This window comes from Bufo gargarizans, chromosome 5 (assembly GCF_014858855.1).
Source record: "Bufo gargarizans isolate SCDJY-AF-19 chromosome 5, ASM1485885v1, whole genome shotgun sequence".
Taxonomy (NCBI): domain Eukaryota; kingdom Metazoa; phylum Chordata; class Amphibia; order Anura; family Bufonidae; genus Bufo; species Bufo gargarizans.
The window spans coordinates 122,068,083-122,083,480 of NC_058084.1; the positions used below are offsets into that span (position 1 = coordinate 122,068,083).

At 40.7% G+C, this 15,398-nt stretch overlaps 1 protein-coding gene across 2 annotated transcripts in view; it reads left to right on the top strand.

Moving 5' to 3' along the window:
- Positions 1 to 15,398, top strand: part of NOL4 (nucleolar protein 4) — a 281,515-nt gene that overhangs the window by 257,687 nt on the left and 8,430 nt on the right. For both annotated transcript variants that reach the window (XM_044293894.1, XM_044293895.1), the window contains one exon: positions 9,235 to 9,415. In XM_044293894.1, the coding sequence (XP_044149829.1) occupies positions 9,235 to 9,415 (181 nt within the window). The remainder of the gene's footprint in view (positions 1 to 9,234; positions 9,416 to 15,398) is intronic.

Genomic DNA, 15,398 nt, shown 5'->3' on the forward strand with positions numbered 1-15,398 from the left:
CCGTGTATTAGATATTGGAAGCTACCCTCCTCTCCGCCGAAAGTTCAGCAGTTTCACTTGTCAGTGGTGGCGGGGGAGCAGACTGCAATCACTGTTCAGCTGGTCGATTTTCATGCACCAGTCTCACGACAGTTTGCAGTCTTGGTTTTGGCTATATTGCCGCTCCAGCTGGAAAATTTCCTCAAACAAATTCTATCGACTGTGTACAGCTTGGTAATTCCTACAGCATATATTTCCACGTGGAAATATATGCTGTAGGAATTACCAAGCTGTACACAGTCAATGGAATTTGTTTGAGGAAATTTTCCAGCTGAGCCGTCCCTTTTTTAGATCTATTACTAGTTAATGTCAATGTCGCCGTTGCTGTCACATGAAAGATCATATTGAGGAACAGCATAACTAGCAATTCCCTCATGTAATGCCATGTGCCCAAGACCTGGCTTCTCATAAGTTGAAATTGCCGCCCTCTTGGAGTTGTCAGGAAGATACAGACATCTGTTGCCTGTCAATGTGCTGCTGTCATAATGAGCTGACAGACGAATATAATTTTTTTTTTTTTAACATACACAGTAAAATGCTCTTTTCTAGTACTTTTAGAGGGTAGATGAGTAATCTGAACACACCATATGCATAGGTATCAAAGTTTACATCTTTTTCATAAGTTTATTACATTGCCATCTAGTGGACATAACATACATTTTCTCTAAAATGGAATATACTGTATATTCAGTATATAATACATGTTATAATTAATATAGTTGCTTGGCAAATCTATTTTTTATTTAAGAGTTTGAACATTGTAGGGATTTTGTTGGCTTAAAAAAGGCAATGATTGCTAATACTAATTATGTGTGTTACACAGTGGTACTTGAAAGTCTGTGAACCCTTTAGAATTTTAAACATTTCTGCTTAAATTTGACCTAAGACTACATCATTTACCTAAAAGTAGATAAAGATAACCAAATCAAATAAATTAATAAAATTTTTTAGACTTGGTCATTTATTTATTGAGGAAAAAGATCCGGTATCACGAGTGTGAGTGGCAAAAGTATGTGAACCTTTAGGATTACCAGATGATATGAACGTGAAATTATAGTTCAGGTGTTTTCAATCAATGGCATGACAAACAGGTGTAAATGGGCGACATGTTTTAGGTAAAGGACAGGGATCTATAAAATTCTGATCTTCACAACATATATTTGTGGAAGAGTGTGATGGCATGAACAAAAAAGATTTCTGAGGACCTTGGAAGAAAAGTTGTTGATTCTTATCAGCTTCGAAAAGGTTACAAAAGCATGGAGTTTGGACTCCACCAATCCACAGTTAGACAGACTGTGTACAAATGGAGGAAATTAAAGACAATTTTTGCCCTACCCAGGAGTGGACGACAAACAAAGATCACACCAAGAGCAAGGCATGTAACACGGTGGTGGTAGTATCGTAGTTTGGGCCTGCTATGTTGCATCTGGGCCAAACAGTTTGTCATCATTGATGGAACAATTAATTCAGAATTTTACCAGCAAATTCTAAAGGAAAATGTCAGGACATCTGTCCATCAGCTGAATCTCAAGAGAACGTAGATCATGCAGCAAGTTAACAACCCTAAGCACACAAGTTGTTATAACAAATAATGGTTAACACCTTTTTGCACCATGGTGTAAATGTACGGCATGGCAGTTAGCACGTTGATACTCCATGCCATATACTTGTGGCACAGCGATGGTGCAGGCTCTTTGCATAGAGGCTACTGCATGGATATAATAAAGGTCTGAAAGCTCAATTTGATCGACTGAAATGTACCACTAATGTAAAGTACAATATGCCATCAAAAAACTTTCTCAGCATTACTTGGATAAGTAAAAGCATTCCAAAGTTATTACCTCATAAAGTGACACATGTCATATTTGCAAAATTAGGCTGTGTCTTGGGTTAAAAGCATTGGAGGCAGAGCTTCCCAGGGAAGTACCTTCTCTATTGAGCTATTTCACAGTTTTGCTGTGACTGACAGCCGTAGAAGTCTCCTGTGTGGATGTGACAGCTGTCACTCAGAGTAGTTATGAGTAGGAGGGAGCGAACCTGACAGAAGCCTCTAACCACCTAACTGTTTTGGCGGAGTCCAGCTCTGGCAGTGGGAAAAGTAGCTAACTGTTCTGTCCCAGCCAGGGTCGGGCAGAAAGTGGAGGGAGGACATGCTGCTATCTCCTGAATGGTAGCAGCTAGAAACATTCAACTGGTCTTACTTGGCATTCCCGGCTTTCATACAAGATGACAGCTAAAGTCCAATTAACAAAGGAGAAATCACTGTTAGAAATAGAGTCGGGAATAATCGTGGGTAAAACCTGCTTTTACTTTCACTTTCAGCTGCATTCACAGCATTCCGATTTCTATCAGTGATATCTTCCCCTGTACTGAACATACTCCTGTCATTCTGGTATTGTCTGAAAGCTTTTCAGCTTTCAAACAATACCAAACCAGAGAGATGAGCAATTAAAGCAGCCCGTAACCCCCAGCCCCCCCCCTTCAGTCTGGAGGAGAATGAGGGTGCAGCTGCAGAGCTGACAGGCTGCAGGAGGAGAGAAAAAACTGTAAAAATATATAGAAATGTGACATTATTATCATTGTAGTGACCCAGATAATAAAATGATGTTATTTTTACCACACAGTGAATGCCGTAAAAAAATACCACAAAATAATGTAAACATTGCTGTTTTGTTATCTTTTCCTCTAAAAATAAAATGAAAAGTTGGTTGGTTCCTAAAAAACCTACAACTAATCCCGCAAAATAAAAATAAAAATTTAGAAGAAAAAATTTAAATGTTATTGGTTCTTAAAATTAATTATATCACTTAGGGGTCAAAAATGCAATAGTGTTCCCTGAGTTGTTCGCCAATAACATTTACTGCAGACACACATTAAAAATCTACAATAAAAAAGTGACATTTTTGGGAGGGTTTTTGCAATTTTAACGTGACTGTTAGAAGGTTAAGAGGCATTCCGTTTTGCTTTCCGTCATAATAGAAGTCTATGGGAAGCATAACGGATCTGTCTGGTTTCCATTATGCAGATCGGAAAAATCCTGTCCTGCATAACGGAAACCAAACAGATCCGTTATGCTGCTCATAGACTTCTATTATGATGGAATGCAAAACGGAATGCCTCTTAAAGGCTTCCGTTTTGCATTCCGTCATAGAATTCTGTTATATTCCGTGCTAATAATGGAATTCCTCCACCGCCGAACCCGATCCTGAAAACGTTGGGTTCGCTCATTCCTAGTTATACGGTTCACTGTGTATGACAATTGTATGACATGAAAAGTAGGGATCATGCAGCATGTTGCAGTGGTATTTCTTTTTTTTTTGCCTTGTTTATGTGGCTTAGCAACATTTTCAAACTGTACTATTTTCTGGAGATATCTCTCTGCTGAACCACAGTAGGGGTCAATATACCATGTGATCCAATGAAAAAACAGCAGTATAGTAAGCAGTGCAGATACATAGTGGCTGTCCCATAGGGAGCTATGTCTATGTATGATGTATCGAGCACTGTATTCACAATATGATGACATCTTGGGACATCACTCATCATTAAAAGTGGTGAGCTTGAATATAAGGCAGGTTCTGCACCATAGCCAAGGAGCCTAAAGCAAAGTCATAACTAGGCTTTCCTTGACCCAAAACAAAGTTTCCACTCATTGTCAAGGGCAAAGTGGTTTGTCGATGCCCCCTAGCACGTATTTCCCACCAACCTACCTAAAGCTATATCTTTATTACATGTTTGGAGAATATCGTATTTTGTTATTACATTGAATCTGAATTATAATTCTCCATTGAAACTTTACATGTCACTTATGGATGCCAAGTCTGTGCAAAGCAGACTGCTTTGTTATTTTTTTAAATGGAAATTGCTTACTTAAAGGGTTTCTGTCATGAGAAATAACGTTATGTAGCTGACTGACATTAGCGATGTGCTAATGTCAGCAGTACATAACAGTATGCTTTATAACTCCCTGCCTGCCGCCGTTCTCTTAAAACCAAGACCTTTAAAATATGCTAATGAGCCTCTAGGTGCTATTAGAGCGTTGCTTCAGCACCTAGAGGCTCGGTCTACGCACCCTTTGGCACACCCAGGTCCAGTTGATTGACTTTCGAGTTCTCCTCAGTGTCCCTGTAAATCCCGCAACTGCGCCGTCCCTTTTACTATTCGGCCCTGGCGCAGTGAGTGAAGGATGCGCTCCTGCTGCCGGCTTCCTTCCTTTGGCGCAGGCGCAGTGAGGAAGCCGGCAGCAGGAGCGAGTCCTTCACTCACTGCGCCTCACTGCGTTTTCTATTGTTTAAGAAAAACGGATCCGTCCCCATTGACTTGCATTGTGGGTCAAGGCGGATCCTTCTTGCTCCGCATCTCATGCTCTCCGGTATGAGAACGCAACCAAACGGAACAGAATGCATTCCATTTCACTTATCCATTTGCTTCCCACTCTTTGTAAAATGATGACTTGTAAGAATTGTAGCCAGCACTCCTTGCCGCCTATTCACTGTCTCTCTACGTAATTGACCTTGTCTATAGAAAATCACAGATGTTCTCTGATAAAAAAAGGTAGGTACTTCTTGGTAGAGACGTGGGCTGACATGGTATAAACAGAAAAGAATCTTTTATCTGTGACTAATGTGCAGCTCTTGACCTTGATCCAAAAGGGACAAATAGATGAAGTTAAACCTGTGAAAACACATATTATAATAAAATAATTTCTCGAGATGTATAGACATATAGTATACTTTGGTTAATATTTTTGTTTCCTCATTGAGCGTTCAGAAAAGACGGACTAAAGTGAGACAAATGCGTATTACCATAAATGATGGCCATGCAACAGCGGTGGAACCATTGGAGGGAGTGAGTTCCTGTCCTAGTTGGTCTTTTTCCCTTTGGTAAATGGTGAGAGCCTGTCTAGGACTCCCCTATCCAGAGGAACTGCATTGTTAGCAGACAAGGAGCTGGTGATTTGGCCAAGGGGTCATACAAAAGGTGGATAAATCACTAGGCCCTGCTTTCATGTATGGCAAAACCTGGCACCATAATGAGGTGCCCAGTTTCATCTTTAATATGGGCTCCCCTTTTTCTGTGTGAAGAAAACTAGCATCATTTAGACTAGAAGGCCTCAATGGTGATGCTGAGCCAGTATTAAAAGCCAACTAATGTGGCTTCAATCCTAGAGGTACCCTCCAATGATATGGTTTTGGCCCTATTACCAAGTTCTTGCACTGCTCCTTAGTGCACAGCAGTACCTGCAGCTGGGGAGCCAAAGGAAAGAGTGTAGACTAAGAAGACTCAACTGGATGGAATATTAACACCTTCTCACATGACGTAAAAGTATGTCATCAGTGGGATGTAGGTCCCACAGAATACATCATTTCTGATTGCGTGGACACAACAGCTGAGCCCATGCTATTAGTAGCAGGAGCTTGGCTTCGCTTGACAGCCACACTCCTGCATTATTGACAGGATTAGAGAACTTAGATTATGGCTATTGAATCTAATAAGCATGGCAATCAATGTCGACTGTTATGTGGACTAAGGAAGGAGTCTTCCTTTGTAATGGGTTACATCATAGTCCTGGGCCCAATAAAAGCCCCCTGGGCTACATGGTGTGATAGTGTCTGTTATGGCACACCTTAGACGTGCCCTAACGGTCCATTCACACGTCCGTAAGTGTTTTGCAAAACACGGACACCGGCAATGTGCATTCCGCAATTTGCGGACCGCACATCGCCAGCACTATAATAGATCTGCGGACAAGAATAGGACATGTTTTATATTTTTGCGGAAACAGAAGCACGGATGCGGAAGTGCGGATCCGCAAATGCGGATGCGGACAGCACATTCCGGCCCCATTGAAAATTAATGGGTCTGCACCCGTACCGCAAAATTGCGGAATAGATGCAGACCCATTTTGCGGACGTGTGAATGGACCCTTAGGATGCTGCACATTTGGGGTCAGTATTATACTGTCATATAGACCTATGAAAGTACTTTATGTTTATTTAAAAAAAAGTTAATAGGAGTAGCACTGCAGTAACCAGGTATGGCCACTACACCATGTATGAAGCTGTGTTGTCCTGGTGCCTGGTTCTGATGCTGCAGCTAGTAAATACAGCTAATCGGCGAGGGTGCCTAGAGTCAGACCCCATCAATTTGATGTTGATGACCTTTTGTAAGAATTGGTCATCAGCAAGTCTGTCCTGAAAAACCCTTTAACAGAACTAAAAAAGCTTTCACATATCTAGTTTCTAATAGGATCTATGAGGTTAACATGTTCTTTTATTAAGGATGCCTCCTTTGCCATTGATGCAATTAAAAAAAGCAGAAATGCAATGGAATCAAGAACAGCGTCTAATATCTCATTTTTTTAAATTTATTAAATATCTTTTATAAATTTTATAAGCTGTGCCCCTGAAAATTGTTGATAAATCATCCTGAGTGTGTTATATCCACTCATTGACCCAAAGAAAACAAAGAACTGCACCCAGATCATAATGTCAGATTACCGCATAAGGCCTCATGCACACGACCGTATTTTGTTTCCATGTCCGATCCGTTTTTTTTGCGGATAGGATGCGGACCCATTCATTTCAATGGATCCGCAAAAAAAAACTGATCCGCAAAAAAAACGGATGCCATACGGAACGTCATCCGTTTTTTGGGCGGATCTGCAATTTGTGGACCGCAAAACACATATGGTCGTGTGCATGTAGCCTAACTCAGCATGTGGTTATATTTCAGGCAGATATGTAAATTATTACAGGTGTGGTCAGATTAGACACTGGTTCTTACCACAAGAGGGCTTTACTTGCATCCCTATAAAAAGGTTCTCAGAGGCTACTTTTGGGTAGTGTATCTCTTGGTGGGAGATTGTTGACTGTTAGCCATGCCTCTACAATGCAGTTGAAGAGATTTTGGCCAGTTGACAGACTTTGAGTGGGGGCGCATCATTGGACTGAGAGAAGCAGGATGTTCATTTCTACAAATTGCCCATCATCTCCCACTGTTTTGTTGTCCAGCATCCAGACTCAGGTGGCACCTTCCTTATACACCTGTCTCTGCCCAGACTATTTCCAGGCACCTAGCAGAAAGAAATTTGGTGTCACTGCCCCCATTTGTTGTCCTGTCATTGACAGCCAGGCACCGCCGCCTTAGTTTGTAGTTCATCTTTGGTGAAGCCATTCCTTTGTTGATTTGGATGTATGCTTTGGGTCGTTGTCATGTTGAAAGATGAAGTTCCTCTTCATGTTCAGTTTTCTAGCAGAAACCTGAAGTGTTTGTGTCAATATTGACTGGTATTTGGAACTGTTCATAATTCCCTCTAGCTTAACTAAGGCCCCAGTTCCAGCTGAAGAAAAACAGCCCCAAAGCATGATGCTGCCACCACCATGCTTCACTGTGGGTATGGTGTTCTTTTTGTTATGTGCAGTGTTGTTTTTGAGCCAAACATATCTTTTGGAATTATGGCCAAAAAATTCAACCTTGGTTTCATCAGACCAGAACACCTTTTCCCACATGCTTTTGGGAGACTTCAGATGTGTTTTTGCAAAATGTAGCCTGGCTTGGATGTTTATCTTCATAAGAAAAGGCTTTCATCTTGTCACTCTACCCCATAGCCCAGACATATGAAGAATACGGGAGATTGCTGTCACATGTACCACACAGCCAGTACTTGCCAGCTATTCCTGCAGCTCCTTTAATGTTGCTGTAGGCCTCTTGGTAGCCTCCCAGACCAGTTTTCTTCTCGTCTTTTCATCAATTTTGGAGAACGTCCAGTTCTTGGTAATGTCACTGTTGTGCCATATTTTCTCCACTTGATGATGACTGTCTTCACTGTGTTCCATGGTATATCTAATGCCTTGGCAATTCTTTTGTACCCTTCTCCTGACTGATGCCTTTTAACAATGAGATCCCTCTGATGTTTTGGAAGCTCTCTGTGGACCATGGCTTTTGCTGTGGGATGCGACTAAGAAAATTTCAGGAAAGACCAACCAGAGCAGCTGAACTTTATTTAGGGTTAATCAGAGGCACTTTAAATGATGGCAGGTGTATGCCGACTCCTATTTAACATGATTATGAATGTGATTGCTTAATTCTGAACACATCTACATCCCCAGTTATAAGAGGGTGTGCACACTTATGCAACCACATTAATTTAGTTTTTTTGTTTTCTTCCCTCCACCTTAAAGATTTCAGTTTGTTTTTCAATTGAGTTGTACAGTTTATAGGTCACATTAAAGGGCTTCTGTCACCCCACTAAAGTGTTGTTTTTTTTTGGGCTAGTGAAATTAGTTATATTGCGATATATGACAATATAATTGTGTTACTTACTTTGATCCAGCAGTTTCTGCAAAAAACGAAGTTTTAATATATGTAAATTCGGTCTCTACCAGCAAGTAGGGCGGCTACTTGCTGATAGCTGCTGCAGAAATCCGCCCCCTCGTCGTGTTGATTGACAGGGCCAGCCGGGATCTCCTCCTCCGGCCAGCCCTGTCGGCATTTCAAAAATCGCGCACCTGTGTTGATTCGGCGCAGGCGCTCTGAGATGAGGAGGCTCGTCTCCTCAGCACTCCCTCAGTGCGCCTGCGCCGATGACGTCTTCTATTTCGGTGATGTCATCGGCGCAGGCGCACTGAGGGAGTTCTGAGGAGACGAGCCTCCTCATCTCAGAGCGCCTGCGCCGAATCAACAGAGGCGCGCGATTTTTGAAATGCCGACAGGGCTGGCCGGAGGAGGAGATCCCAGCTGGCCCTGTCAATCAACACGACGAGGGGGCGGATTTCTGCAGCAGCTATCAGCAAGTAGCCGCCCTACTTGCTGGTAGAGACCGAATTTACATATATTAAAACTTCGTTTTTTGCAGAAACTGCTGGATCAAAGTAAGTAACACAATTATATTGTCATATATCGCAATATAACTAATTTCACTAGCCCAAAAAAAAAAATCACTTTAGTGGGGTGACAGAAGCCCTTTAAAGGTGGAAAAAGTTCTGAAATGATTAATCTTTGTCTCATTTTTTTTTTCATCACAGAAACCTGACATTTTAACAGGGGTGTGTAGACTTTCTATATCCACTGTATATATATTTATACCACCAATACCATAGGCAAGCTTGAACAGGAGCACTGCATTCTGTACCGCATAGATGTTATACAGTATATATTTCAGCTGATATACATGTTCACACCTTGTCTTTGCAGGATGAACCAGCACTTCCCGATAAACCATTAAAACAAGAAACCGCACAGGTCACTTACTCCACATCTGCTGTATCCAGCACGCAAGAGGTGTTATACATCAATGGGAATGGGACTTACAGTTACCATAGCTACCGGGGGCTCGGAGGAGGCCTACTAAATCTCTCGGATACTTCTAACAGTGGTGAGTTTCAGTGGAATATCTTGTGAAGCATTTCATTTCATGCTGTTTTAAGGTTTAGAATTAAGATTATTATATAGTAATTCACAGAGGTCACGTGTAGCATGTAATATTTTATACTGGGATTTTACATATGTAAGTGATTGCTGATTCCCTGCTACCAGTAAATTAGCCTCTAAAAACAGGTTATTCCTGTTGCTGTCTGCAGTATTAAAAGGGATGGGTCATCAGTATCTAATCGGTGAGGGTCCTGCACCCGGGACCCCTGCCAATCAGCTGTTTGAGAAGGCATTGGCACTCCTGTGAGCACCACAGTCTTCTCTTAACTCACCAGGCACAGCACCGTACATTGGATAGCGGTTGAGCTTGGATTATAACTCAGCCCCATTCACTTCTATGGGGCTGAACTGCTCCTAGGCCTCGTGGTAGATGAACATGTCATTACTGGCCTAGGAAAAGCTGTCAGAAGGCAGCAGTGCTCAGAGGAGCGCTGGCGCCTTCTCAAACAGCTGATCGGCGGGGGTCCTGGGTGTCAGACCCCCACCAATCAGATACTTATGATCAGGTTATCAGTTATAATGTCTCGGAAAGCCCCTTTAAAGACAGACGACGTTCACTTTTGCACATGCATTGGACGGAACATTTTCTGACAAGCAGGCACTATTAATGGCTGCTGTGTTCTAAGTACCAATATAAACAACTGATAACATATTATAATAAAAGAATGTGTGTGTATGGAGATGAATGATTGCAGTAATCGTTTATCCCCATACACAGGGGATGATTGCTGCATGTGAATACAAGTAAATGCAGCTGTATTGCCCATGTAATATAGTCTCACATTTTAGCTGCAGCCCCGCAATTCAGAATGGCCCCATAAATCACATCAAGTGTTACACAAGGTTTACTGACAGCAAGAATCTAATTAACTATAGACTTGGTATTGAGTGTCTTTCCTGTTGGTTGCTAAAGTCCACTGAACCTATTTAGTGGAAACTCGGATGTAGGTAAACCCAATATTAACCAGGAAATTACAGGAGCGCCCCTGGTAAAACTGATACGTTGTATTATGACAGTGTACCTTTAAAGGGTAACTGTCATTTTTTATTTTTTTATTGGCTAGTTTATTAGAGTTAGGCATGTATACCTGAGTTAGTGTGTCAATGATTGTCAAAAGATCTGTGATTACCTTATAACAGGGATGCTCAACCTGCGGCCCTCCAGCTGTTGCAAAACTACAATTCCTATCATGCCCTAATAGCTGTAGGCTGTCCAGGCATGCTGGGAGTTATAGTTTTGCAACAGCTGGAGGGCCGCAGGTCTGACATTCCTGCCTTATAATAACAGCTTTCATTAAAGTCCTCTGTCCCTTTCCACTACTCCCTTAAAAGACCGTTGCTGTGCCTTGTCTGTCTTCCCTTTAGTATAAACAGAAGACAGAGGGGCGGTCCTTCACACTGCATGCCTGCATTAGGCTTCAGAGTGAGGAGGTGTGTCTCTCAGTAATCCAATCTGATTGGCTGGCAGGGAGCTGCTGGCTACAGCGAGTGTGTGTGGGAAGTGAGGGAAAGCAGTTTTGGCCTCAGAGACCTGGCAGAGGAGCCATCTAGATAAGGTCCTCATATTGTAAATATGCCATAACTAAGGGAAAAACTCAAGGAAGACGAAGGCACGCCGAAACACGCTTCGGGGTAGCGCCATCCTGGTTTGCACATAGTATCTTGGGTGAGTTCCATTAAGCAGTTTCTAGGACTTTTATGTATGGGAATGCATGTGATTTTGCTCCCTGGTACTATATTACTTCAACCTCCTATTTAACTAGTGCTGATTGTCATGATGGATACTTGACACTTGTTATTGCTGCATCATATATATTATTTGGGACATACCCGTATAATAAAATAAAAAAAATTATGTATGTTTTTGCAATATACTCTTATGACATTTGTTTTACATATTTAGTGATTTATAAAATACTATACTTTTTATGTGTACTTTTTGAGCTCTATTATCTGTTAGAACAGTTAGAGGAGCAGTACAGTAACCAGAGGGCTAGCCTCAACAGCTGGTACAAAATGTGTTGCGGAAAAGCACACATTTTACTTAGAAAAACTAACCTTATCTTTCCCTAAATGCAGTACATAATACTAAGTGGTAAATAACAAATTAAATCCAATTGAGCCGTAATGTGATTGGAGTGGAAAACGCTAACAAATATTGATTTTTGTGGAAATTCAAGTCATTGTAAATGATTTAACCTTTGTGGCTACATAGCTAATGCTTTGTGTCACCCATCAATAATTACAATTGTAGGAGCCGGCATTTATGGTTTTCTTGAAGTACGTTCAATATAAAATACCATCACTGGCAAATTAAAATAACCATGGGATCTGGGCAGCGCTCAAGTTACCTACGCGCAATCCACATAACCAGTTTATACCGTATGTGCATGAAGTTTTCAAAGCATTCAGCGCATTTCTTCTTACGCATTGGGTCCCAAGTGTAATATGTGCAGGTGCAATAGTGGTAATGGTGGTGGTGGTAGCAACTGATATTTGTACTTATACCCCCATAATATCAGTAAATGAATATAATCTATAATATATCATGCAATGCACTCCAGAATGTTGGTTTTATGAAGTCACAAAACAGAGCTCACTTGCCCAAAAATTTAGCAACTTTTTGCACCACTTATTCCAGTCTTGAAAAGTGAGTGGGGAGGTGGTTAGCTGTGTTAGTGGTTTTTACTCCCAATGTATCACTGTGGTATTTTAAAAAAGTCTCCAAAAAGTCACAAACTTACCCCTTATGGGAATGGCTTAAAAAAAAATAGATGGGAGTAGCATTTCTAGACAAAAGTGTTTTGCGCTTGCAACATTTGATAAATGAAGTGCACGCTACGCTAAGGCAGACTTCAAATATTACCTTCATGACAAATTTCCCCCCTTAGTGTTTGTTGCAGGGGAGGAGGAGGTGGGGTGTTTTTTTTTTTTTTTTTTTTTCTTTTTTTTTCATAAACAGCACATGGCTGACCCTCTAGTGGCAGATGGCAAAATACGTGTGTGAGTTCCAGTCATGTTCCAACCATATTGTTTGTGTCTGTTAGCACATCTTGAGGCTGGGCACTGCAGGCACCAACATCTGTTAATTTTATCTTACCGATTGGCTTTTTATGTGTGTCACTAGTGTGTATTCTGTCTAGAATCTGATAATAATTATCAACAATTTCTTATTGCATAAAAATATTACAGCAACTATTATTCCTAGATATCTAGTGCTGCAGAAAAATCTGCCATTGGTTTGTCTTCCAAGATAATGTAGGCCTTCGATATAGGTCTCGGAGGGTACTGTTCCTCTTGTGAAGAGTGCCGGAATTGCTGTAGGAAGTCTTATAGGCCATGCAATGCTCCCTCAGGAAAATAATATGCAGATTAAAGGCTATGTACACGTTCGGGGGAAATTTTTTTTTATGATTGCATTTTACTAATTGTGGGCTTAAAATAATTTTTTCAGTTGGACTTTATTAAAAGTATTCAGCAGCTTTGTCATAAATGGTTAAATTTTGCCTAGCTGTGAGAATCGCACTTTCACTTTGTGCTGTCATCTAATCAACCTTATCTCTATATTGCCAATAGCTCAAAAAAAACTATTTAAGCCACGTTCTTATCAGTAAGATAAGAATTGAGCTATGATGAGTGTTTATAAAGACCAGAGATATGGAGCCATCAGCTGAGCTGCCTGATGGAACACAGTAAAGACACAAAGCCTGCTACTAGAGAATCTCAGGGCTGTACAGAGAACGGGGCTCAACATTTTTTATAAAGATGAATTGAAAAAAATATTTTTAGCTAAAAATGAATACAATGCAATAATAATAATAATAATAAAAATGCCCCAAAGGTGTCCATAGCCTTTAACTTTCTTTTGGAGAGAAAGAAATGTGTCTCTGTATTGCCACCTAGTGTAGGTAGCATTAAGTGGATTTTCAATTTGGCAGCATGCGATATTTGATGCAGATTTCACTTTACATTTTGAAGAGTAAAATCCACTTGTACATCCACATAACAGATTTGCTTTCTGAAGGCAATAAACTGTCTGGTAAGAAACAGCTGAATAGAAAATAAGACAGAAAGTCTCATATTCACAGGAGATGTCAACATAACATTTTCTTGCCCCACATCTGGATCACATGCGTTCACCTGTTTTTAGAGATGTCACAGGCACCATTTCTTGCAAGTCATCAAGTTATTGGTTTACACAGGTTTAGTGGTAGCTTCTCATGAAACCTAACTGCCTGCAACATGCTTTGCTGGTGTGATAAAGTATGCCTCTTCTAGGGAGCTAGCTTTCATGGCATGTTGCTTGTAACTCACAATGAAGGCAATAATACTTTCTTAAATAAGCCAAATATGTGATTTATCAGCAAAATTATCATAATTTGTGCATGGTTACAACTGCATCCTACTAATATTAGGGTCTTTCACTTGTGCCATTTTGTTGCAGTTTTTATGCCAATGTCAGGAGTGGATTGAAAGAAAAAGGAAAAAGTCTGGTACCGTGTTAGCCAATAGAAAAATAGTTTAGTGCTCTCATTAAGAGAAACAAAATAAGGGTATTGCAGGTTTGATACCTTTTAATGGCTAACAAAAATAGAAGTAATGATGTTACATAGCGAGCTTTCGAGACATCACCAGTCCCTTCATCAGGCGTACTACAAGAATATATGAAGAAACAGCAATATATATACAATAAGAACAGAGGCATGGGGGGAATGAAGGGACATTTGAAAAAAAAAAAAAAAAAAACAGAACAACATATTAAAGATCTTGAGAATGAGTCCTTAATTATCTTACAGATAAGGGGTGTGAAAGTTTTATGGTCTCTAAAATGATGTTATCTCAGAGACCTGGTGCCCCGACTATGTCTTCAGAAAACTCCTTAGATCTTGTAGTGTGTCATAAATCCCGGGGACAAATTCAGTCCAGTATTCAAAGTGTCAAGCAGTGTGGGAATAGTTGAGGGTCAGGTTTATGGTGGGATGGAATTTGTTGAATTGTTCATGAAATTTTATCAGTTCATGTTCAGAGTCGGTCCAGATTATTAGGATGTCATCAATGAAACGGAAGTAGGCCAAGGGTTTTTTTGAGACAGGATACCAAAAAGTCATTTTCCAGTTTTGCCATGAACAGATTTGCATATTGCGGTGCCATTCTACTGCCCATGGCGGTCCCAGTGCACTGTAAATATATCTCCTTGTCAAAAGAGAAATAGTTATGGGTGAGGATGAATTTGGTCAGTTGTAGTACAGACTCTGAGACGATCCCATTCGCCTCCAAGTATACTCGGCAAGCAGTTAATCCATCATTGTGCGGGATATTCGAATACAAGGATTCCACATCCATGGTTGCCAAGATTGTGCCTTTAGGGAGGGGACCTATGGCTGACAGTTTGTTCAATAAGTCAGTGGTGTCCTGTAGATAACTTTTTGTATTCCTTACTAATGGTTTGAGGATGCCCTCTATCCAACCTAAGATTTTTTCAGTGAGGGGTCCCACACTTGAAATGATCGGCCTCCCTGGATTCCCTGCTTTGTGTATTTTGGGAAGCATGTAGAATACTCCAATCCTGGGATTCTCAGGAGTGGATTGGAAATGGAGTAGAAGGATATAGGGAAGATTCTATTTCTCTTTTTTTTTTTAACCTACTTCTACTTTTGGCTTCCAAAACTGGATCAGAAAAACTGTATCCAAATGGCTCATCAGAAAATACTTTTTAGGCTACATGAGTTTATGTGCATTTTCCATGTGGATTTTTGTGCAGTTGTCGCTGCCTTTTCCTTCATGTGCTAGATTTTCACATGGATTTGCCTTCAATATCTGCAAAGGGTTTTATGTGGACTGAACATCCATGCAAACAATTGACGTACTGTGGATTTCAGAATCAGTTTAGAGGGACATTTACAAAGCTCTTTACGACATTATTGTGA